At 47.0% G+C, this 23661-nt stretch overlaps 1 protein-coding gene across 5 annotated transcripts in view; it reads left to right on the top strand.

The window, feature by feature from the left end:
* Window positions 1-23661, top strand: part of TBC1D8 (TBC1 domain family member 8) — a 159053-nt gene that overhangs the window by 58501 nt on the left and 76891 nt on the right. For all 5 annotated transcript variants that reach the window (XM_073564225.1, XM_073564224.1, XM_073564223.1 and 2 more), the window contains one exon: window positions 1335-1575. In XM_073564225.1, the coding sequence (XP_073420326.1) occupies window positions 1335-1575 (241 nt within the window). The remainder of the gene's footprint in view (window positions 1-1334; window positions 1576-23661) is intronic.

Here is a 23661-nt window from a genome sequence, read left to right as displayed (position 1 = left end):
GTCGGGATCGCTGGTGAGTCGCTAGGTGTAATGGTACCCTTACACTATCTGCTTTTAATGGAGTGTGAATAGCATCACATGATGTGATTATATCATTCATGGAAGTGGAATACAGCCTACTGGAAAGTTCACAGTAACCTGTAAGGGTAAAAAAACTTCTGAATCTAGTGGTGCTGGTACAGCAAGAATCCAATTTTGTAGAAATATTAATGTACCAGTGGTGAGAAATCAAGCTTTGACGCACCATGCTAATTTGCTTGGAAATGGCTAGGGAGCACTCACAGTGCATTGATAAGCCCCAATGCACTTCCAGGTTAATTTACTTGGGGTTTTAAATCTTGATTTTCAGCGTTGGTGAATTAAATTACTAAAGTTTTAAACAAAAAGCGATAATAAAAGACATGTAAAAAGAAATGGTATAAATGAAAACACCAAATTGTCCTCCAAAAAACAAGACCTTATGTGGCTCGTTCGTCCAAAAAAAAAAAAGTTACAGCTCTCAGAAAATGGCAATGTAAAAGCAAATTAATTTTTGTAAAACCGCAGTCCCGCTGTTTAGAGGCCACAGACACCGATGTGTCCCCTTCTTTGTTTATTAGACACGGTTCCGCACATCGATTAAATAACCCAAAGTGTGGTGGTCTGGCTATCCCCATATTACTGTGTGCACCCCTTCCTCTGTAATTTTCCTTGCACAGACGGGATTTGTCTCGTTGCTTTATGTTACGCGTTCTGAACAATAGTGCCCTTTCATGCAAGTTTCTAAGAAGTTCTCAGGAGTATGTTTAATTATCCTTGTGTGAGTGGCCTCCAAAATTCTCCTGATCTGAAAGTAGCAGAACCTGTTTTTGGTTATTTCTTAGAAACCTTTTATGTCTTAAGTGTAAACTCAAGATGTACAAGGCCCACTAGACACACTTGTCTTCAATTTCTGTAAAGAGAACATTAACTGATGAGGTGCATTTCACTATGGCTTAGTCATTTTTCATGTGGTTTCAAAGCTTGATTTTCTTTATGAAGAACTGAGCACCCGGGTATGTGCACAGAATAAATCTATAATATGTGTGCGTATATAGAAATGTATTTATACTTCTATTATTTTTATGCAACATCTTTGTGTTTAATAGTTGTTTTTATTTTGCAAAGAAATTGTAATATCACTTTACAGATTATACCGATCATACCTGTAAAAAAAAAAAAAAAAGAATCTTCTTATTTGAAGTATATTAGACAGACATTGCACCATTAATATAAAGTTGAATCTATTGGGTAGATTGTATTGGGATTTGTTTGATGGTGAAACTTTTTACGTTATATTTTCTTTTCTTGTTTAGTAAAACTTGTGATCCCTTGGGTAGAGGTTCAGAAACTTGAAAGGGCATCAAATGTTCTTATGGTTGACATCATTATGGTCTATACACGTGGAAAGGAGCGGGAGTTCTCCATGTTCCTTGACATCAATGAGGTGTTTAGAATAATGGAGCAGCTTGCAGATGTGACGGTTAGGAGACTGCTGGACAATGAAGTCTTTGAACTAGACCAAAATTTGCAGCAACCAACTCAAATCAGTAAGAGGTAAGTGTTCTATTTGTTTTTGTTTTTCAGCATAACTAAATTACAGAGCATACATTTTAGTCCAATAAACCTTTCAATAGAAGGTTACACTTCGTACCACAGAAACAAACCCTGGATAAGAACCCAAAGTCAAGGAGTGTATATCAAAAATATATCATAAAACCATTCTTAATTGATCAAATAGAACAAATTAAAATAAGATGTCTTGTGTCAAAAAGGGACGCAGCAACATATAATTTATATAATTTGAGAATACAAGTGATAAATTGCATCAGTATGTTATACAAAATTGAAAACAAACTGTATGTTTCCATGGAGGATAAACTTGTAGTAACAAGTGTTAAATTTCCATCGGAGGTAAATATGAGAGAAATTAAAAATATCGCATGGCTAAGTGCTGTAGGTCAACTATAAATTTAGGTATTAATTTTCCACAAGATCACAATCGCTGTGCCGACTGCAGTGCATATAGTAAAAAAAGATATCTATACATCACCCAAGCAGTCAATAAATATATAGATATCAATTTACAATCTCCGTGGAACAATGCAGTGTTATGAGCACACAGCGCATACTATAACAGAAATCAAAAGGAAGGCACCAAAAAATAGGAGAGATACACCTGAGGCATGTCAAGAAAGAAGAGAAGAAGAGACAAGCCATGTGAACAGGGATCACTTACAATACAATATTATTTTATTTGGTACAACAAAAAAGCTGAAACATACAAAAAAAAAACATTTAAAAAGTAATAAAATGACATGGGTGTCGTATGAATGGCCCACAATAGAGCCGCAGCCCTCAAACATGTGACAGGACATAAAGAATTAATACAGATTTAAATATGCATGCAAAAAAGGTATAAACCTTAATGGTCAGCACACCAGGGAAAACAATAATATGTGGTGATACAATGTTAAATTTCTATATTGTAATGAAAAAGATAATTTCCACTGGGAATAGGCAGTCATGCAGAGAGGTTATCCAAAGATGTAAAGCATCTGTAGATGGTGTATTATAGCCTATAAACAAAGCATTCCCATATCACTATATACGGGATGTTGCAAGTGTGCACCCTCAAAAACGAAGTGACCAAAGTATCACAGAAGCAACTGCAGTGGAAATTGTCTATTTTATTACAATCTATATATTTGACATTGTATCATATATTTTTCCCTGGTGTGCTGATCCTTTAAGTTTATACCTTTTTTGCATGCATATTTAAACCTGTATTAATTCTTTGTCATGTCTCGTGTTTGAGGGCTGTGGCTCTATTGTGGGCCATTTGTACCACACCCATGTCATTTTATGACTTTTTAAATGTTTTTATGTGTATTTCAGCTTTTTGTGTTGTACCAAATAAAATAATATTGCATTGTAGGTGATCCCTGTTCACATGGCTTGTCTCTTCTTCTTCTACACAGCACATACTAGCAATAAATTGCAGAACATAGGGTTAATATACCATATTGTGATATATGACCATGCGTGTCTTAACATGTAGCTAGAAAGATGGTAAATACTTAACACTATGTACATAAAGTATGATAGGAGATACACCCAGAAAAACCAAAGTGTCAGCGTATATGAGTTCAATAAATCACTGTTCATATGGTCAGTATTTACGGTACCTATTAAGAACCGAAGGAGCCGGTTTCGCCTGTCTTCTTCCTGGGGCGTGTTTAGATGGAGGGATGCGAGAATATTTAAATTGCCCATACACCGGAGGCTGTAGTTCTCAAACAATGGTCACATGGTCAAATTCAGCCTGTCCCCACTATGATAAGAAATAGGTGTGTGGAGTATTTGCCAGGTCATATATTCATTTAAAAAAATTGACAAGTACAAAGGAAATATCGGTGCATCCGGTCATGACGTCACCATTGTGAAGTAACTTCCTGTTCCTAGCAATGGTGGAACGCATGGGTTTGTTTTTATTGTATAGATAGACAACCAGTGCAATGACTGGCATAGGGTGGAGTCATCGGTGTAGCAGCTGGATAGAAAATATGAGCCTTGTTGCTGCGTTCGTGTTAAATTTGAGAGGGGAGAGTTTGGTAAGAGTGAGACAAATTAATAGAGAGTTGCAGTAGTCAAGGTGAGAATGAGTTAGAATGACAGTAAGATTTTTGGCAGTTTCATGGGTTAAAAAAAAAAAAAGTCGACCCTGGAGATGTTATTTAGGCAGTTTTCAATTTTATGCCTATATCCCATCCCCTGATGATGCCGCTAGTGTGTTGAAACATGTTGGAGGGGATGCTGGTGCTAATATTTGTTGTCCTATTCTGCCAATATGTATTAGCATCACAGGTGCTATACGCTTTCTAAACATAAACTAGCAGGAATACTGCGTAGAATAACTGCAGACTTCTGAGACAGATTAGGGACAAAACGTTTTATACCTTTTGCATATTCTTTATTATAATTAATAGAAATAAAAGTTACATTTTATGATCTTCTAGTGAGGGTTTAGATGGGGTTCTAAGACCATCTTACTTCCTCCGTTATTTTTGTTATAGAAAAATACCAGAGGAAAGAAATTAAATATTTTAGTTAGGCGAGTAGTGGCAGTCGGGGAGAAGGATTGGAGGCGATGACATGGAATCGGGTCCTAGAGCATGTAGTAGTGAAAAACAAGAGCGGAACCTGGTAAGTTCTCCTTTGATTCAAAGGCAGCATATGTATCTAGCGAAATGTGGCAGGGAAGAGGATCCATGATATGAGAGGTTTAAGACATTAATTTTCTTTCAGATATGGTCAGTTTTCTTCTTTGAAACAAATGGATTGTCATGGCTAAGGTTGGTGTTAAGAGCCTGCACTATAAGATTATCATATTTTTCGGACAAAGATGCACATTTTTTCCTCCAAAAATGTGGAGGAAAATGGGGGGGAAGCATCTTCTAGTCCGATGTACCTGCTCTGGCTGTGGTGGGGAGTGGTCTCGGCGAAGCAGTGGGTTACATAGACAGGAGCCGGCGGTTGCGGCTAACTCCTGTGCCCTTTGCTATAGAGAAATGAATATTCACTGCATTTCACGTCCATGGGCGTTGAGGGCAATGAATATTCATTTCTCTTTAATGGCATCCTGGTATGATAGACCCCCATCCCATTACACTTACCTTCCCGGCGTTCCATTGCAGCGTCCTGCTCTTATGCCAGCAGCTGCTTAATGCTTGTAAGCAGCGCATGACAGAAACGTCATACGCTGTTTGCAAGCCGAAGGGTAGCTGCCAGAATACTCAATGCTCTGCACACCGTGGCTGTGTGCGTGCAAAGTAGTGAGTATTCATTGCTCTCTAGCGAGCACAGTGTCAGACGGAACCTTCCTGCTGTCTCATGTGGTCACATGTGCCGATTCTTAAGAGAAATGAATATTCACCCCATTCCATGAATATTCATTTTTCTTAAGTATCGGCACATGTGGCCGGTTCTGCAGGAAGTCTCCAGCTCTGACACTGTGCTTGCTAGAGAACAATGAATAATCACTGCTTTGCGCGCACACAGTCCCAGCGTACAGAGCATTGAGTATTCCGGCAGCTGCCCTTCGGCTTGCAAGCAGCGCATTACGTCCCTGCCATGCGCTGTTTACAAGCATAAAGCAGCTGACAACAACGGAACAGGACGCTGCGGGAGCGCCGGAAAGGTAAGTGTAATTTTTTTTGTTTTCTGATGGGGGGGGCAATCACACCAGGATAGAGGATGGGGACCATTCCTACCAGGCTAGGGATGAGGAGCCATGCATACCAGGATGGGGATGAGGGCCATGCACACCAGGATAGTATGAGGGAGGCAATGCGTATCAGGATAGGGATGAGGGGGCCATATATACCAGGTTAGGGGATATTAAAGGGAACCTATCACCTGTTTTGGCTGCTATAAAATGCGCCCATTGCCTTTTGGGGGCTTATCTACAGCATTTTGTAATGCTCTAGATAAGCCCCTGGTAAAACATGAAAGAGAAGGAAAACAAGTTTTATTATACTCACTTGGGTGCGGCCCGGTCCGATGGGTGTCGCAGGTCCCGGGTCCTGCGCCTCCCATCTTCATGCAATGTCATTATCCTGCTTACTTCGTGCCACGCTCCTGCACAGGCGTACTGATCTGCCCTGTTGAGGGTAGAGCAAAGTGCCGCAGTGAGCAAGCTCCGGGAAAGGTCAGAGAGGCCAAGGGCCTGCACACTGCAGGAATCTGCTCTGCCCTCAACAGGGCAGATCAGTACGCCTGCGCAGGAGCGTGGCATAAAGCAAGCAGGATGAAGACATCGCATGAAGATGGAAGGTGCCGGACCTGGGATCTGCGACACCCATCGGACCGCCCCCGGGTTAGTATAATAAAACTTGTTTTTCTTATCTTTCAGGTCAGACCGGGGGCTTATCTACAGCATTACAGAATGCTGTAGATAAGCCCCGAAAGGCAATGGCCGCATCTTATATCGGCAAAACGAGGTGACAGGTTCTCTTTGAGTACAGAATTGACCACATTTTTTGCTTCAATTTTTTTCCCCTTATTTCCTCCTCTAAAACCAAGTGCGTCTTATAGTCTGAAAAATACAGTAAGTAGAAAGTGAAAAATGCCAGTCATTTTGGATTGTCAGCTAGTAATGTAATGAGTCTGGTGAAGTAGGTCTATTTAGCAAGATGAAGGGCAGTGTTATGTATTTTTAGCATAAGCTCATACTGTATGAAGTCTTCTGCCAAAGTGATTTTATTGTGAAAAATGAGGATGAATGAACTCATGGAGATCAACATCCGACACTGCGGAGACACCATCACGTGTTTCTCAACGCTGTGATTCTAGAGCACTGCCCCCATCCCTTATGGGAAATATGCAAAACAGAAGCCGCGGAGACACCATCACATGTTTCTCAACGCAAGCAATGACCAGCCAGGTCTTTCCCCGGGAAGGAACAACCACGGGAAGGGCAGTCTCCAATGAAGGAAACCACCTATGCCAAAACATGGTATCCATCCACAGACAGCTGTTTCGGGGTATTGCCCCTCATCAGTGTGGAGTAGGAAACTGGCTGGTAGGAGCAATGCCTAGTAAACGACTGAAAAATGAGGATGAATGAACTCATGGAGATCAACATCCGACACTGCGGAGACACCATCACGTGTTTCTCAACGCTGTGATTCTAGAGCACTGCCCCCATCCCTTATGGGAAATATGCAAAACATGCAAAACAGAAGCCGCGGAGACACCGTCACATGTTTCTCAACGCAAGCAATGACCAGCCAGGTCTTTCCCCGGGAAGGAACAACCACGGGAAGGGCAGTCTCCAATGAAGGAAACCACCTATGCCAAAACATGGTATCCATCCACAGACAGCTGTTTCGGGGTATTGCCCCTCATCAGTGTGGAGTAGGAAACTGGCTGGTAGGAGCAATGCCTAGTAAAAGACTGTGAAAAATGAGGATGAATGAACTCATGGAGATCAACATCCGACACTGCGGAGACACCATCACGTGTTTCTCAGCGCTGTGATTCTAGATGGGGGCAGTGCTCTAGAATCACAGCGTTGAGAAACACGTGATGGTGTCTCCGCAGTGTCGGATGTTGATCTCCATGAGTTCATTCATCCTCATTTTTCACAGTCTTTTACTAGGCATTGCTCCTACCAGCCAGTTTCCTACTCCACACTGATGAGGGGCAATACGCCGAAACAGCTGTCTGTGGATACCATGTTTTGGCATAGGTGGTTTCCTTCATTGGAGACTGCCCTTCCCGTGGTTGTTCCTTCCCGGGGAAAGACCTGGCTGGTCATTGCTTGCGTTGAGAAACATGTGATGGTGTCTCCGCGGCTTCTGTTTTGCAAAGTGATTTTATTCACAGACATTCAGCACAGCTGGAGAAAATGTGTTTCCTTTGTGTGCCAAGGTGGCCATCATCTTTGCTAGTGTAGATGGTGCAGCTTCTTCAAATTCACTTTCCATAAAGGCCACTTTTGCAAAACTAAGACAGGGCAGGATATCGAGGAGATTTGGGCCAATGATGACAATAAATTCTTAAGTTGCTAAGTATTGATGGAATGTAGATTTCTCCTTCGCCTCATTGGGGGACAGAGATACTGTGGGTATATGCTTCTGCCGCTAGGAGGCTGACACTAAGTGAAAAAAAGAGGATAGCTCCTCCGTCGTATACACCCTTGCCCCTATTGTGGGGGGAACTCAACGGGCAAGCATGCGATGAGTATCGTCTCCGCGTATCCTTTCCTGCACCGTGGGACATATCTGGGTCTTTTTCCCCAGACTTCTATTTTTCTTTTTTATTTTATGAAGATAAGACGGGGGCAATGCATCCTATTGAAAGGATCCGATTTCCCCAAACCATCAACGGGCGAGCACGTGCGAGTATCCCTCCACGTATCCTTTCCCACGACGTGGGACATAATACCGGACTTAGCCCTGTCCACCCCTAGGTATTGAAACCATGGGCTTGCACAGAGGCACAAAACTAGTCTGTGCGGCCCCCACTGCTCCACCAACGCTAGACGGCGGTGCTGCATGGCGGCGGACGGTTCCTCTCCTCACCCCTACAGGGGGGACAGAGCTAGGGTGCCTGCACCGTCCAGAAGATTACCCCATCCCCTCTACCTGGTGCGCTGGATCTGTAGTGGAGGTTATCGCAGGTATGGAGGACTAGGGAGGGCCCTGCGGCAGCGTTCCGGGAGCTCCATTGAGAAGGCTCCAGGCGGAAGGTTGTGCTCACCTGGTCCACAGCATTTCCTTTTCTCCCTCCTACCCCCCCAGGCGGGGGCCGCCAGCGCGGATGCCGGGCCATGGAGCGGCTCAGAGAAGGGCCGGCGGGATCACCATGGTTGTGTGGCCGCCAGCGGGCGGGCAGGGGTATAAATTTAGCCAGCGGCTTCAGCCATGACTAGGCCGGGGGTGGAAGTCCCGCCCCCGGCGTGATGTCATTTCCGGCGCCACCCCCTGTGGCTAGGGCGGACGTGAACAAATTGAGCCCCTGGTCTCATTACAGGGTAGGCCGTGACCGGGAGAGGACGTCTCGGCCTACTCAAGGGAGAAAGGAGCGCAGGAGAGCGCAGCACAGAGGTAGCGGCAGGAGCACGTGGGGGCACAAGATCAGGGTAATTGCGACCCCGACCCTGGAGCCGCGCTATGTGCGATAAAAGGGAGTTTGTTTCCTCCGCCTCCCTTCCCTCAACCCTCTTATAGAAAACAGAGGGGGTTATTGAGCCTGGCAGCAATATGACCGGAAAAGGGAAATCGTACACGTTCCTTTATGCCGCATGGAGTTCCTGTGGAGCCAGTTTTCCACGAGCGCAGAGTAAAAAATTATGTGAAACCTGTGACTCCAAATGCGCCCAGGAGCCCTCCCCTGCGACCGAACCCACAATGCTGGTGTGGGCGGACCGCAGAGGACTAGGCTCGGGATTCCCATTGTGCAGCGCCCGGAACCCGACGCCTAACAGAACCTCAGTGTCTGTCCTCTACTGCGACCGCGACCAATGTGCCAAGCCCCCCAGAGTGGGCCCTATCACTGTCTCAGTTCATGCAATTGAGTCCCTTCAGGCCTCGGGTGTGGGCAGGGACAGTGGCTCGCCGGCCTTAGAGGGGACCTCCACCTCACAAGAGCCTCCGGCCTGCAGGGGCCGCTCTCACTCCAGGCAGACCTGAGGGAAATGAATCCACACGGTGTCGCCCAGTCCATCCGGTGCCTTGGCATCCGTTGGTTCTGCTTCTCGCTCCCCGTCACCAGTGGTTGATAGCGAGCAGCAGCGTCGCTCGAAACAAGGTATCCGTTTGCTCCGAACCTCTGTAAAAAATGGATGGAATCCCCTATGGTGGATCCTCCGGTTTTGCGCCTAGCTACTAAGCCACTAAGACCCTGCTATCTGTCCCTAGTGTTTCCTCAATTAAGGATTCCACGGATCGCCTTATAGAGAGCTTAGCTCGCTCAGTATATGAAGCGTCAGGGTCAGCGCTCGCTCCCTCCTTCACAGCAACTTGGGTAGCCAAGGCTATGATATCATGGTCAGAAACATTAAACAAGGTCGCGCAGGAGCGGGATCTACCTGCAGAGATTTCAGAGGTCGCAGGTCAGATGGAGATGGCCGGAGACTATGTAATCAATGCCTCTTTGGATGCAGGCAGTTGCTCGGCACTTGCTGCCCCTAATGCAATTTCTATCAGAAGAGCCCTATGATGAAGGACATGGCAAGCCGATTCTACTTCTAAGAAGTCCTTGACTTCCCTGCCTTATCAGTGCGGCCACCTATTTGGGGAAAAGTTGGATCAACTTATCTCCGACTCCACAGGAGGAAAGAGCTGATCTTTTCCCTCAACAAAGGGTCAAAACGCTGTTTCGTCACCCGTTTTCAGGCACATTTCGGGCCTTGCGCAACCCCGGGTGGACTACAGCAGCCAATTCCGCCTCAGGCCGCCCCAACCAGGATAGGGAGCGGCAGGTCTCATATAGAGCCAACCCATTGGGGAGAATGCATACTCAGCAGCCCAGATCGAGGGGATCCAGATCCCAAAGATCGTCGCCCAAATAACTCGAGACCTTTACCAGACGACACCGGCGAGGTGGGCGGCCGCCTACTCTAGTTTTCACCACGTCTGGGTCAATGTCGCTCACGACGCATGGGGATTGGTGACCTCAGGTTACAAGATAGGATTTGTCAGATATCCTCCAAGACGGTTTTTTCTTCCCCGGCTTCCCAGAGTGGATACCCAGGCAGGGCTCTATTGGGAGCCATCAAATCGCTCCAGCACAATGGAGTCATTGTTCCAGGGCCGGAACACGAAAGAGCTCAGGGGTTCTATTCCAACTTTTGTTTTGCGGTTCCCAAAAAGGGATGGGTCTGTCAGGCCTGTTTTTTGGACCTGAAGCTTCTGAACAAATTCATCAGCATCAGACATTTCCGGATGGAGTCTCTCCGTTCAGTCATATTGGCCATGGAGCAGTGAGAATACCTGGCCTCAATAGGCATCCAGGACGCATATCTGCATATTCCCATTTTTCCTCCTCATCAGAGGTTTCTACGCTTCATCGGCGATCAACATTTTGTAGCGCTACCCTTTGGGCTAGCCACGGTTCCCAGAGTGTTGGCAAAGGTTATGGCAGTTGTCAGGGCCACACTGCATTCTCGAGGCATAGTCGTCTTGCCTTATATGGACGACCTCTTGGTCAAGGGCCCGTCAATACGGGCATGCGAGGAAAAGCTCAACATCACGCTAGATACTCTTGCCTGCTTAGGTTGGTTGGCAATGCAAAGAAGTCATCCCTTGTGCCAGCTCAGAGGATTTCCTTCCTAGGAATGATCGACACCTGCCGAGGGTTGGTAATTCTCCCTCAGGAAAAGGCGCTAGCTCTCCGGCAGGGAGTCCGGACACTTCGCCAACCAGTCCCTCATACCATCCGATCCGGGATGAGGATTCTAGGGAAAATGGTGGCAGCAATGGAAGCGATACCTGTCGCCCAGTTCCACCTTCGCCCCCTGCAGCACGCCCTCTTGTCAGCCTGGAACAAGAATCCTTTCACGCTCGATCGGCGGTGCCGACGGTCCTCTCAAGTCAGGCAGTCGCTCGGATGGTGGATAGCCAGTTCCTCTCTGGCCCAGGGGAAACCTTTTCCCCCAGATCATTGGCTGGTAATGACAACCGACGCCAGTCTCCTCAGTGGGGGAGCGGTGGTTCGCCACCACACAACCCAGGAACGGTGGTCGCCACAGGAGGCACGCCTTCTGATCAACTTATTGGACATACGAGCGATTCGGCTGGCTCTGCAGAAGTCTCATCACTTTCTAGCAGACCGCCCCGTCCGGATTCAATCGGACAACGCCACGGCGGTGGCTTACGTAAATCATCAAGGGGGCACCCGCAGCAGAGCAACCATGCGCGAGGCGGGGCACGTTCTTCGGTGGGCCGAAGCAAACCACTCGGTGATTTCGGCTGTCCACATTCCGGGGCGTGGAAGATTGGGCGGCAGACTTTCTCAGCCGGCAGGGTCTTGCATCCGGAGTGTGGTCTCTACATCCCAAAGTTTTTCAGCAGATTTGTCAACAGTAGGAAGCTCCAGATGTGGACCTGATGGCTTCCAGAGTGAATGCCAAGGTGCCCGCATATGTCGCTCAGGCCAGGGACCCGCAGGCATTCGCGGTGGACACGTTGGTTTTGCCATGGAACCAGTTTCGCCTCCCAGATCTATTTTCCCCACTGCCACTACTTCCGAGAGTCATCGGAAAGATCAAGACCGAAGGGGTGCCGGCGATTCTGCTGGCCCCAGACTGGCCCCGTCGAGCGTGGGACGCAGATCTAATGCAGCTGCTTGCCGACGTTCCTTGGCACCTGCCAGAGCGCCCAGATCTACTGTCTCAAGGGCCGATTTGCCACCCGAACTCAGGGACCCTGTGTTGACGGCATGGCCGTTGAATCTTGGATTCTAACCCAGGCAGGGTTCGGGAGTGAGGTGGCCGCTACAATGATTAGCGCCCGGAAGCCTGTTTCAGCACGAATTTACCACCACACCTGGAAGCTGTTCTTTGCTTGGTATCGAGGCCGCGGTGTTTCTCCGCTGAGATTCTCGATCCCCAGCATCTTGGCTTTTCTCCAGTCGGGCTTAGAGAGCCCGGATAGCTCAGTCAATAGAGCATTAGACTCGGGCTTTGCACCAAGTTCCCTCAGGAGACAGATATCGGCCTTATCCGTCCGGTTCCAGCGCAGAATTGCTACCAATTTGCAGATGAAGACTTTTTCATTCAGGGAGTCTCCCACTTGGTACCTCCCTATAAGGCGCCTATGGACGCCTGGGACCTTAACATGGTCCTAAGTGTTCTGCAGGAAGCTCCATTTGAACCGCTTCAGGATATCTCTTTGAGGTACCTTTCCTGGAAAGTGGTGTTTTTAGTGGCCATCACTTCCATCTGGCGGGCTTCAGAGCTGGCGGCCCTATCCTGCCGAGCTCCGTTCCCCACTCTCCATAAGGATAAGGTGGTCCTCAGACCAGCCCCCCCTTTTCTGCCGAAAGTCGTGTCCTCTTTTCACATTAATGAAGATGTTGTTTTGCCTTCATTTTGTCCAGCAGCGGTGCACCGTGTGGAAAAGGCTCTTCACACGTTAGACCTGGTAAGAGCCCTCCGGAAGTACGTGTCGCGGACGGCACCCTTTCGTCAGACGGACACGCTGTTCGTGCTCCCCGAAGGGCGCAGGAAGGGATTCGCTGCCTCAAAATCGACCATAGCCAGATGGATTCGTTTGACTATTCAGGAGTCCTACCGCATTAGAGGCACGCCGATTCCAGCAGTGATCAGAGCACACTCTACCCGGGCCGTGGGCGCCTCTTAGGCGCTTCGGCACCAGACTTCGACGGAACAAGTTTGCAAGGCAGCAACCTGGTCCAGCCTGCACACATTTGCCAAACATTGTAATATCCATGCTCATGCCTCGGCGGATGCGAGCCTGGGTAGAAGGATTTTCCAAGCAGCGGTGGCACCCCTTTTAAACAAGAGGTGCAAGTAGCTTGGATCGGTGAGTCAATTCTCCCACCCAGGGACTGCTTTAGGACATCCCACAGTATGTGTCCCCCAATGAGGCGAAGGATAAACATGGATTTTTGTGATAACTCACCGTAAAATCCTTTTCTCCGAGACGCTCATTGGGGGACACAGCACCCACCCTATTAGTCAGTTGGCTCTGTTTTTGTTTAGTTAATATGCATTTATTTATGTGATATAAGGGTGGTCCTTTTCTGGACATGTTGTACCTGTATTAAGGCTGATTTATTTGTCCTCCTACTGCTTTGGCACCAGACTGAGTTCCGCCGCAATAGGGGCAAGTGTGTATACGACGTAGGAGGAGCTAACCTCTTTTTTGACACTTTTTTTTTCACTTAGTGTCAGCCTCCTAGCGGCAGAAGCATACACCCACAGTATCTGTGTCCCCAATGAGCGTCTCGGAGAAAAGGATTTTACGGTTATCACAAAAATCCATGTTTCTGTGCATGTGGTATGAAGGAATATCCTGAGTGGAGTGACAGATCTTAACATACAAAGAAAGAGAGCGGGAGAGGCGCGTTAGTAATGTCATTGACTAAGTAAAGTCGGAAGAAGACCAGGTCCAGTGTATTCCCATCTTCATGTGTAGGAGAGTAAGTAAGCTATGAAAGACCTAGGGAGTAGGGTAGAGATAGAAGATGAGTGACAAATGGGAAGAGGGAAATATCAGTGGCAATGTTAAGTCCCCCATGATGAGAGTGGCTGTCATGGGGCAGTTGCGGGGAAACAGGAGACGTGGAACCAGGGCCCCTGAACTGCCCCTCAGGCTAAAGGGGGTGCCCTGACTCTCCTTAACTTGGGGGTACACTTGATGGTAGTGAGGCCCAAGTCCCCGACCTGTCTATCTCCTGTTTTCCCTGAGCTAAACACCCAACCCCCTCCCCAGGAGGTGAGACAGGGAATAAAGTGAACTGCACCAATAACACGAAAGGAAATATAAAACAGACACCACGGGGTTAAAGCAACTAAAAACCAAAACTTAGCTTTATCTGCTGCCAATGCTCCCAGCAGTAGAGTAAGGCACCCGATCAGCAGCATCACCACTGCTCCAAATAAGCTGAACCCCCTCTGCACCAGGTAGGTCCAGACTTAACCAAGGTTGGTTAGCAAATGACCAGTATTACCAACAGTGAATTGCAGCACCAGGTGGCCTTATAAAGGGAAGCAGGAGTAGTCACCACCTGCTGACTAAACATGTAGTAACACCAGCGGCCACCGGGGGGGGGGGGCCAGCAGCCGACCAACTACAGTTGTAGTAACACCAGCGGCAACCGGGGGCAAAAACTGACATTAACCCCCGATGGCCTGAAAGGGAAAAAGTTTATAAGGGAGAATCCAGAATCTGACAGATCCAAAAATGGATCGTGACAGTACCCCTCCTTCAATGAGGGGCCTCTGGACCCTCAACACTGCACCTCACCAGAAAACCACCTACAGTGAGGACTCCTAGATCCACCAGAGTTCACCTCAGCAACCACCTGACTCGCAGGTTTAAGGCAAACGTGGGAAGATGGGAGTGGCAACGTATGCTCCGGAGGCACTACAAATCTCCAGAGCGCCGACCTGGGGAATGAGTTGAGTATGGGCACTATGGAGGGTAGCTCCAGCTGGTAAGTCCCCGGGCCGAGGATGGCCGACACCCGATACGGTCTGATCACCCGAGAACTCCAGACTCCAGCATCAAATCTCCACCGGATGTTTCTGGTGGACAGCAATACGTCCTCATTCACACACAGGTCCGGACCTGAACGTTTTTTGTCATGCACAAGTCTGCCACAAGATGGTGAACTCTTCACAGCACCGACAACAGAGGCGTCCCCCTGGGTGGTCACACTCATTCCCCCCACAATGCTCAGAAGGAATCACCACCCTCCCCTGACCCCTCCTCCTAAAAGGACTCCGACACCCAGGGTTAGCATGTGGCGAGGGTAGAGACTTGCCCCTTCTCCCTGGCAGCACCTCTGCTGCCCCCACTGGAGAAGAAGGGGACGGTTGTAGTATGACGGCAGAGACAGTAGCCCCCAGGCAGCAGCCCTCACATGACTGAAGAATCACAACCCGGAAATAAATTGGTGGTCTAGGGAAGTAGTCGACTGGGATCAACCACGGGAGGCCTAAAACGATAGGTGCTGGCATTCCCTCCAAGACGTAGCATGACATGGACACTTCATGATGAGTCCCTATATGCAGATGCATGTTATCTACGACTTGGGTCCACCTCCCCTGGCTAAGTGGGACAGAGTCAATGGCCTGGACGCCTAGGGGTTTGGCTAGCGTCCTACACCTCAGGCCATGGGTCCGGGCGAAGTGAGCATCCACCAGATTGATTCCTGCGCCAAGCACCACTTCCGCAGACAGGTAACACTGAGGGGAAGAAATGGAGGAAATGTACACTCCCTGGTCGCCTCCCTCCACCCGACCAGGGGGACGCGGCTTCTTAGCTGGTACCGAAGATTTGGCGCTAGCTGGGCAGACCCTAAAAAAAATGGATCACCCTTAAGGAGGGATATGATGAATCCCACCCTCTGTTCCTCACTCCCTAAAGAACGTGTGCGGAGCCTGAAGTGTAGCTTGCAGGCCTCCTGAAAAAAACAAAAAAAATCTCTCCCTCCAGAAAACCTGTCTGGGAGAGAGAACTTGGGTTCTGGTTGAGCCTGAACCTGAGCTGAGGCCCCGAGCCCCACCAACTGCTGCAGCAGCTTCTACAGCACCCCACGCTCCTCAGTGAGGGTCTGCAGCAATTGTAAACAGTTCTGCATTAGGGCCATGGCTCACCAGAAAAAATGGGCGTTTGGAGGCAGGACTGGAGCAGGATGGAACAGGAACACCGGAGGCAGGACTGGAGCAGGATGGAACAGAAACACCGGAGGCAGGACTGGAGTAGGACGGCAGGACTGGAGCAGGATGGAACAGGAACACCGGAGGCAGGGCTGGAGTAGGACAGCAGGACTGGAGCAGGATGGAACAGGAACACCAGAGGCAGGACTGGAGTAGGATGGCAGGACTGGAGCAGGATGGAACAGGAACACCGGAGGCAGGGCTGGAGTAGGACGGCAGTTGCAGTAACATCAGTAACATCAGCGGCAAAGACTGACATTAACCCCCGATGGCCTGACAGGGAAAAAGTTTATAAAAGAGAATCCAGAATCTGACAGATCCAAAAATGGATCATGAAAGTGGCTGTGTCAGAAACCAAGTTGCAAAATGATCCATGAACTGGTGGGTTTTACCTGGAGGGACGATGTAATTGAAGGTACTGAAGGCATAACCTGAAAAGCACATTTTAATGCAAGAAGGCCAAAGCCTCCATCTTTTCTGTTGTCAGGTGTGGGGGTATCGGAATAATGCTGCCCCCACCGTACAAGCTAGCAGCAGTGAAGGTGGTGTCCAGCGGTATCATGCATGCTCAACTCCTAAGTCCACATAATACAGCAGTGTCGTAATCGGGAGTGTGACCTGATCAATTCTTCTTTGACCTTGAAAGATATGGTCTTTACATTCCTTTGTTTCAGTCTGTCACAGGGACTTCCAGTGTATTGTGCTTCCTGGCAGTCCAGATCTGTACAAACCATAAATGTTTAATGAAACAATCTTTATTAGTCATTAAAAATATTCTCCAGGCTCTGCTCATGAGTACATAATAATTATGGCTAATAGGCATCCTGCTGCTTATTGACTTTCCATCCGTAGTGTTTCTCTTCTCCCTCTAATCTCAGACTGATGTTGCATGATACAGCTGGGTTAGGTTTGCAAATTGACTGGAGTGGTATAATGAAATTTGATGTGGAGCATTACACTAATGCTCGCTAGTCATAAATATGTTGTGCGCAATATTAACATCTTCCATCCCAGAAAGCCATTATTTGGTATTTTTAACCCCCTCACTGATTTATTATTATGCCATAGGCAGGTGGATCCAAACCCAACATGCTGATGGGGAGGGCTCATGAATTTATATTGGTGGATATCTCATGGAACAAATAGTTGATACCTTTTCTGCAAGGCTGGGATTCGTGATATTACCGATGTCAACTATTTAACTCGATAGTGACCAGGGAAAGAGGAAGTTAATGGAGGGAGAAGGCTCCCACTGTCTCCCATTCAAATTTCTCCCCCACTTTTCCTCCAAGATGCAACCGGTGGCCTAAGGCTATGTTCACACATTGCGTTTTTTAAAGGCAAATTTTAAGCTGCATTTTACAGTAGTAGCAAAAGCTGTGAGATTTCAGAAATCTCATGCACACACAGTTTTTTCCTGATAGAATTGGAAAACTGATGAGTTTTTGAAAGATGCAGCTTGTCACTTATTTCAGCGTTTTTGCAGTGTTTATTCACCCATAGCAATGAGTAAGCGCAAAAACGGTTTTGCTGTATTTTTGGTGTAGAAACCTAAGGAAGTTGCCTCATGCTTTACTGCCAAAAGAGCAGGTTTTGCCTGCAGAAAAAAACGTAACCGGTGAACATAGCCTAATAATGCCCTCTGTATCTAATGGAATAGATATTGATGTGAAAGTGACAGGTGTAATACACTAAATTACTTGAGTATTGCAGTATATTGTACCAGCAATCAGAGTTAAATGTTCAAGTCCCATAATGGGACTAGATAAAAAAAAAAGTTTAAAATATTTTTAATATGAAGTCTGAAGTGCAAATTTATGTGAATCGCCTTTTTCCCTTTTAACTAGTTCACCCACAGATGATTTTTCTTTTTTTTCCTCCCCTCCTTCCAAGAAGCGTAATTTTTTTTTTCCAACAATATAGCCACATGAGGGTTTGAGGGATGATTTGTACATTTGAATGACACCATTGATTTTACCATATAGTGTACTGGAGAATGGTCAAAAAAAATTCCAGTTTTTTCTTTTTTTTTTGGGGGGGGGGGGGGTGGATTTACCATGTTCACTATATAGTTATGAAAAATAGGGGGGAACCCACCATTTTATCTTTTAACTACCATATTTATTTATTTATTTACAACGCAGGAGTGGCAGATGAATACTCCCATCCGCCGCTCCTGCTGTCACTGTTGTTAGCAGCAGGGGTAGACTGATAGCCGCCTGCTGTCTTTTTATTTGAATGTAACTCTCATCATTCTCCCTTGCTTGCACCAATCGCTGGCAGAGCAGAGAAGAATGATGAGAGCCGTGTTCACAGCGCTTACTGTAATGCTTCTTCCTCGTCGCCAATGTTTGTCACATGGATAACATCCATGTGTGTTGTGCGTATGCATGTTTGCTGGATGTTTTGTGGCCCGTGCTGACATTAAAAAACGGACATGTCAGCGTGTTTTGCCCATGGACACACGGTCCGTGGAAACACACTGACGTGCACAGACCCATTCACTTGAATAGGCAAATAGTGCTCCGTTTCTCCCAAGTCTCTCCGCACTGTACAGCCACATATGGGGTATTGTCACGTTCACTAGAAATTGTGGGACAAATTTTGTTGCCATTTTTATCCACTTCTTGTGTGAAAATTTTAAAATCTTTGACTAAAACAAAATTTTGGTGGTAAAACTGTAGTTATTTTGTCCTTACTGCCCAATGGTATAAAATTCTGTGACATACCCATGGTGTCAGTATGATCACTGCACCCCTAGATGAATTCATTGAGAGGTGTAGTAAAATGGGGTCATTTATGTGGGGTTCTGCTGTTTTGGCACCTCATGTGCTCTCCCAGTGGGTCATGGCACCTGCAAACCATAACAGTAAAATGTGGTGCTCCTTCCCTTCTGAGCTCAGCCATGTGCACAAATGGTGGTTCCCTCCCACATATGGGGTTTCAGCCTACTCAGGACAAATTTCACATCAACTTTTGGGGTCCAATTTCTCCTGTTATCCTTGGTAAAATAAAAAATTGTGCGGCAAAAAGATAATTTTTGTGAGAAAAATTATTTTTTATTTTTATGACTCTATGTTATAAACTTTTGTGACGCACTTGGGGGGTTCAAAATGCTCACCACACCTAGATAAGTTCCTTAGGGGGTCTAGTTTCCATAATGGTGTCACTTCTGGGGGGTTTCCACTGTTTAGGCTCATCAGGGGCCCTCCAAACTCGACATGGCGCCCGATCTTAATTCCAGCCAATTTTGCGTTGAAAAAATAAAACGGCGCTCCTTCCCTTCTGAGCTGTGCCATTTGCCCAAACAGTGGTTCCCCCCCACATATCAGGTATCAGCGTACTCATGACAAATTGCACAACATCTTTTGGAGTCCAATTTCTCCTCTTACCCTTGGTAAAATAAAAATAAAAAAGGATCTGAAGTAATTGTTTTGTGAAAAAAAAGTTAAATGTTAATTTTTTTTTTTGAACATTCCAAAAATTCCTGTGAAGCATCTGAAGGATTAATAGATGTCTTGAATGTGGTTTTGAGCACCTTGAGGAGTGCAGTTTTTAGAATGGTGTAACTTTTGGGTATTTTCTGTCATATAGACCCCTCAAAGTGACTTCAAATGTGAGGTGGTCCCGAAAAAAAAATATGCTGGTGTAAAAATGAGAAATCGCCATTTAACTTTTAACCCTTATAACTTCCTAACAAAAAAAAGATTTGGCTCCAAAATTGTGCTGATGTAAAGTAATCTTGTGGGAAATGTTACTTATTACCGGTAAGTATTTTATGTGACACATCTCTGTGATTTAAGGGCATGAAAATTCAATGTTGAAAAATTGCTAAATTTTCGCCAAATTTCCATTTTTTTCACAAACGCAAGTCATATCAAAGAAATTTTACCACTAACATGAAGTGCAATATGTCACGAGAAAACGGTCAGAATTACTGGGATCCACGGAAGTATTCCAGAGTTATTACCTCATAAATGGACAGTGGTCAGAATTGTAAAAATTGACCCGGTCATTAACATGCAAACCACCCTTGGGGGGGGGGGGGGAAGGGGTTAAGAAACTTTCTAAATGCTATTTTAATACTTTCAGGGATTACGTTTTGTAATCAGATGATTTGTGGAAAAGGGTATTCTGGTGTATAAGCACATGGCCCATGAAAACCACTTGAAAATTGAATAAAAAATAAAGGTTACTAGAAATGTTTGGAAAACGTGAAAAATTAAAACTAATCCTTCTGGTGCCCCAAATAAATGTACATATGAAAATGGTGTTAAAATAAAAAAGACATATGCTAAATGTTAGAGATTTTGTGTGGTTGAATGATCTGTGTTAAGGGCTAAATTATAAAAATCCTTGAATACTGCAATGTTTTCAAAATTTTATTAAATTTCAGGTTTTTCAATAATGAACTCAAATATACTGTATCAACCTCAAAAACTTTTCAAAATTGTCTTACATTTCTTTCTTTTTCATGCTTCATCCAATCTTGATTGGCTTCTTTCTTCCTGATTGCCAATCCTGCCTTAAATCCTTCATAACAGTAAATACGCATTTTCAGTATCGAATCTGCATGCATTCTTTTACATTCCCACCTTTTTTTTAAATTTTTGATCCTCCCAACATACGGTACTTGTCGGCTCATTTGAAATCAAGTCTCTATATCTATCGTAATAAGCAATATAATATTAGAAAGAATAGGTATAACGCATAAGGCTATGTGCCCACGCATGCGGAAAAAACCTGACACAAAACCGGACTCCTTCCCAGAAAACGCGCGTTTTTTCCGGCGCAATTTTTTCGCAGTTATTTTCGCGTTTTTCCCGCGATTTTCGCGTGCGGAATTCAAGCACTTTCCAAGTGATTTGAAGCATCGCTTGGAAAGTGATTGACAGGTTGGTCACTCTCGTCAAACATAGTGTTTGACAAGTGTGAACCAACTTTTTACTATTGAGGCCTATGCAGCATCAGTAGTAAGGCTAGTTTCACACTAGCGTTTTGGAGCGCAGCGACGGCCTGCGCACGGCCGCCGCTAAGCCCCGCCGCGGCCCCGCCGGTAGCTCCGCCCACCGGCGCATGACGCTGCATGCGCCCTGCGTCCCCTATCTTTATCACAGGGGGCGCAGGCCGTGCGCAGTATGCGTTTGGCGGCGCATGCGTCCTTTTGACAGTGCGCCGACCTGCGCCAATCGCAACCTGCTGCAGTTTGGTTGCGTCGGCGCACCGTCAAAAAGGCGCATGCGCCGCCAAACGCATACTGCGCACGGCCTGCGCCCCCTGTGATAAAGATAGGGGATGCAGGGCGCATGCAGCGTCATGCGCCGGTGGGCGGAGCTACCGGCGGGGCGGGGCTTAGCGGCGGCCGTGCGCATGCCGTCGCTGCGCTCCAAAACGCTAGTGTGAAACTAGCCTAAAAAGATCTAACGGTCTCGCAAAGCATTGCTGGGAACGGGAGCATCGCTGAGGCCCGGGAAGGCTGCGCGGGACGCCGGAAGGTGAATATAACCCAATTTTTTTTTTTTTTTTTTTTCTTTTTTTCACATGGATATGGTACCCAGGGCCTGAAGGACAGTCTCCTCACCTCCAGACCGTAGGTACTATCTGCACATGAGCCGCTCACTTTGCGCATGGTGGGCATAGCCACATGCGGGAAGTAAGCGGATCTCATGCTTTCCTGTGGGTGCGGAATCGCGGCGATTCCGCAAAAAGAATGAGCATGCTGCGTTTTTTTCCGCAATGCGATTCCGTCGTGGGAAAAAAACGCAGCATTAGCACAGCATCCTATTCTGTGTGATACTGTCTGCTGAGCCGTGTATCCAATACTATTCTGTGTGATACTGTGTGCTGGGCTGTGTATCTAATCCTATCCTGTGTGATACTGTCTGCTGAGCCGTGTATCTAATCCTATCCTGTGATACTGTCTGCTGAGCCGTGTATCTATTCCTATCCTGTGTGATACTGACTGCTGAGCTGTGTATCTAATCCTATCCTGTGTGATACTAACTGCTGAGCTGTGTATCTAATCCTATCCTGTGTGATACTGACTGCTGAGCCGTGTATCTAATCCTATCCTGTGTGATACTGACTGCTGATCCATGTGTCTAATCCTCTCCTGTGTGATACTGACTGCTGAGCTGTGTATCTAATCCTATCCTGTGTGATACTGACTGCTGAGCCGTGTATCTAATCCTATCCTGTGTGATGCTGGGCTCCCCCTGCAGTCTGTGTCAGAGGGTGGTCTGTGTTGGCACGGTAATAAATTGTTTATTTCCAGCTTTACAGAAGGACGATAACACCATAGAAATGATAAGAATAATAGGCAAAATTGGTGAATTGGAATGCGTGGGGTTAAAATGTCACCTTACAACATAGCCTATGATGCTCTCGGGGTCCATACATGTGACTGTGGAAAATTTTGTGGCTGTAGCTGCGACGGTGGAGATGCCAATCCCGGCTAATGATATGGGCGCAAACAAAATTATCATCCCCTCAAAATCCTTTTAGGGGTGAATGATTAACCGATATTTCCAGGACGTCCTATCCTGACAGCACCATGGGGTTGTCCTTCCTTCATCACAGGGACAGGAAATGCACGAGAGGTTAAAAGGTCCCCTCCCACTCTCAGACTCCAGTGTTTTTCCTGTCCCTGTAAGGACAGACACGAGAGCTCCGCGTAGGAAGATAGCCGCGGCATCCAAGAGAAGCTTACTCACGGGCCAGGGGGATCGGGGTCCAGACACCAGCTCTCCCCGTCAGATGGTCCGAGGCGGCACCCCCCCTAAGGGGGGTTCTCCGCCAGGCATCCCGTGGAGCGCTGCTCCGGGACTCGGAGCCGCTTCCCCTCAGCGGGGCTCTCTGCTCCCGCCGTCACATGCCGCATCATCCCCAGGGCCGCATCACTTCCGGGCGCCAGATGACAGCTTCCGGTGGTGTCCCAGCGTGGGAACGGAGCGGCGATGCGGCTGGAGCAGCGACGCGGTTGGGGCAGCGACGGCTGAAGCGGCAGACAGCGTGAGGCTCAATCGACCCACTCAAGACAAGGTAGGACGATGGGGTGGGTCAGCTGCACGGGACACCGCCATGGTAGGCGCTGTGGAAACCCAGCGATCACCCTGAACCACCAATGTCTGTAAGGCCTCTTTCACACTTCAGTTATTTGCATCAGTTACAATCCGCCAAAAAGGCAGACAAGCGGATCTGTTCTCAACTGATGTGAACGGATGGCACAGGATCTGTTTTTAGACGGATCCTGAAAATGAGGAAATTTAAAGGAATCGCTGGCGAGAGAGAGAGAGAGATATGAATTTGGGGTTAATTCAGTGTCTGGACGATCCGCCGGCCAAAAAACACGTTGCAAGCTCCGTTTGGAAATCTTTGAGGATGTTGACACTAACATTGTGTCGGATCCTCAAAAAAACGGATGCAACGGACGGCAATCAGTCAGGATCCGCCAATAATGAAAGTCAATGGGGAAAAAACGGATCCGCAAAGAAAAATAGCGGATCCGTTTTTTTTCAAAATTGGAGGATCTTGACTGATTGTCAAAAACGGAAGTGTGAAAGAGGCCTAAGTAGTGGACAGGATGGACATACTTAAGACAGGAGCTTTAACCAAAAAGCTCCTGTACTTTATGATAGCAAAAGACAGCACCGACTCCTGCAGCTTCAACCTCCAGCAAACCAGGCAGATCTAATACCCGTCCGTGCCAGCATGACTGCATTTGTCAA

The sequence above is a fragment of the Dendrobates tinctorius genome, unplaced genomic scaffold (genome assembly GCF_039654945.1).
Source record: "Dendrobates tinctorius isolate UK_male_01 unplaced genomic scaffold, ASM3965494v1 ptg000437l, whole genome shotgun sequence".
Lineage (NCBI taxonomy): Eukaryota > Metazoa > Chordata > Amphibia > Anura > Dendrobatidae > Dendrobates > Dendrobates tinctorius.
The sequence above is the reverse complement of the archived record's forward strand: the minus strand, read 5'-3'. Positions and strand labels throughout refer to the sequence as shown.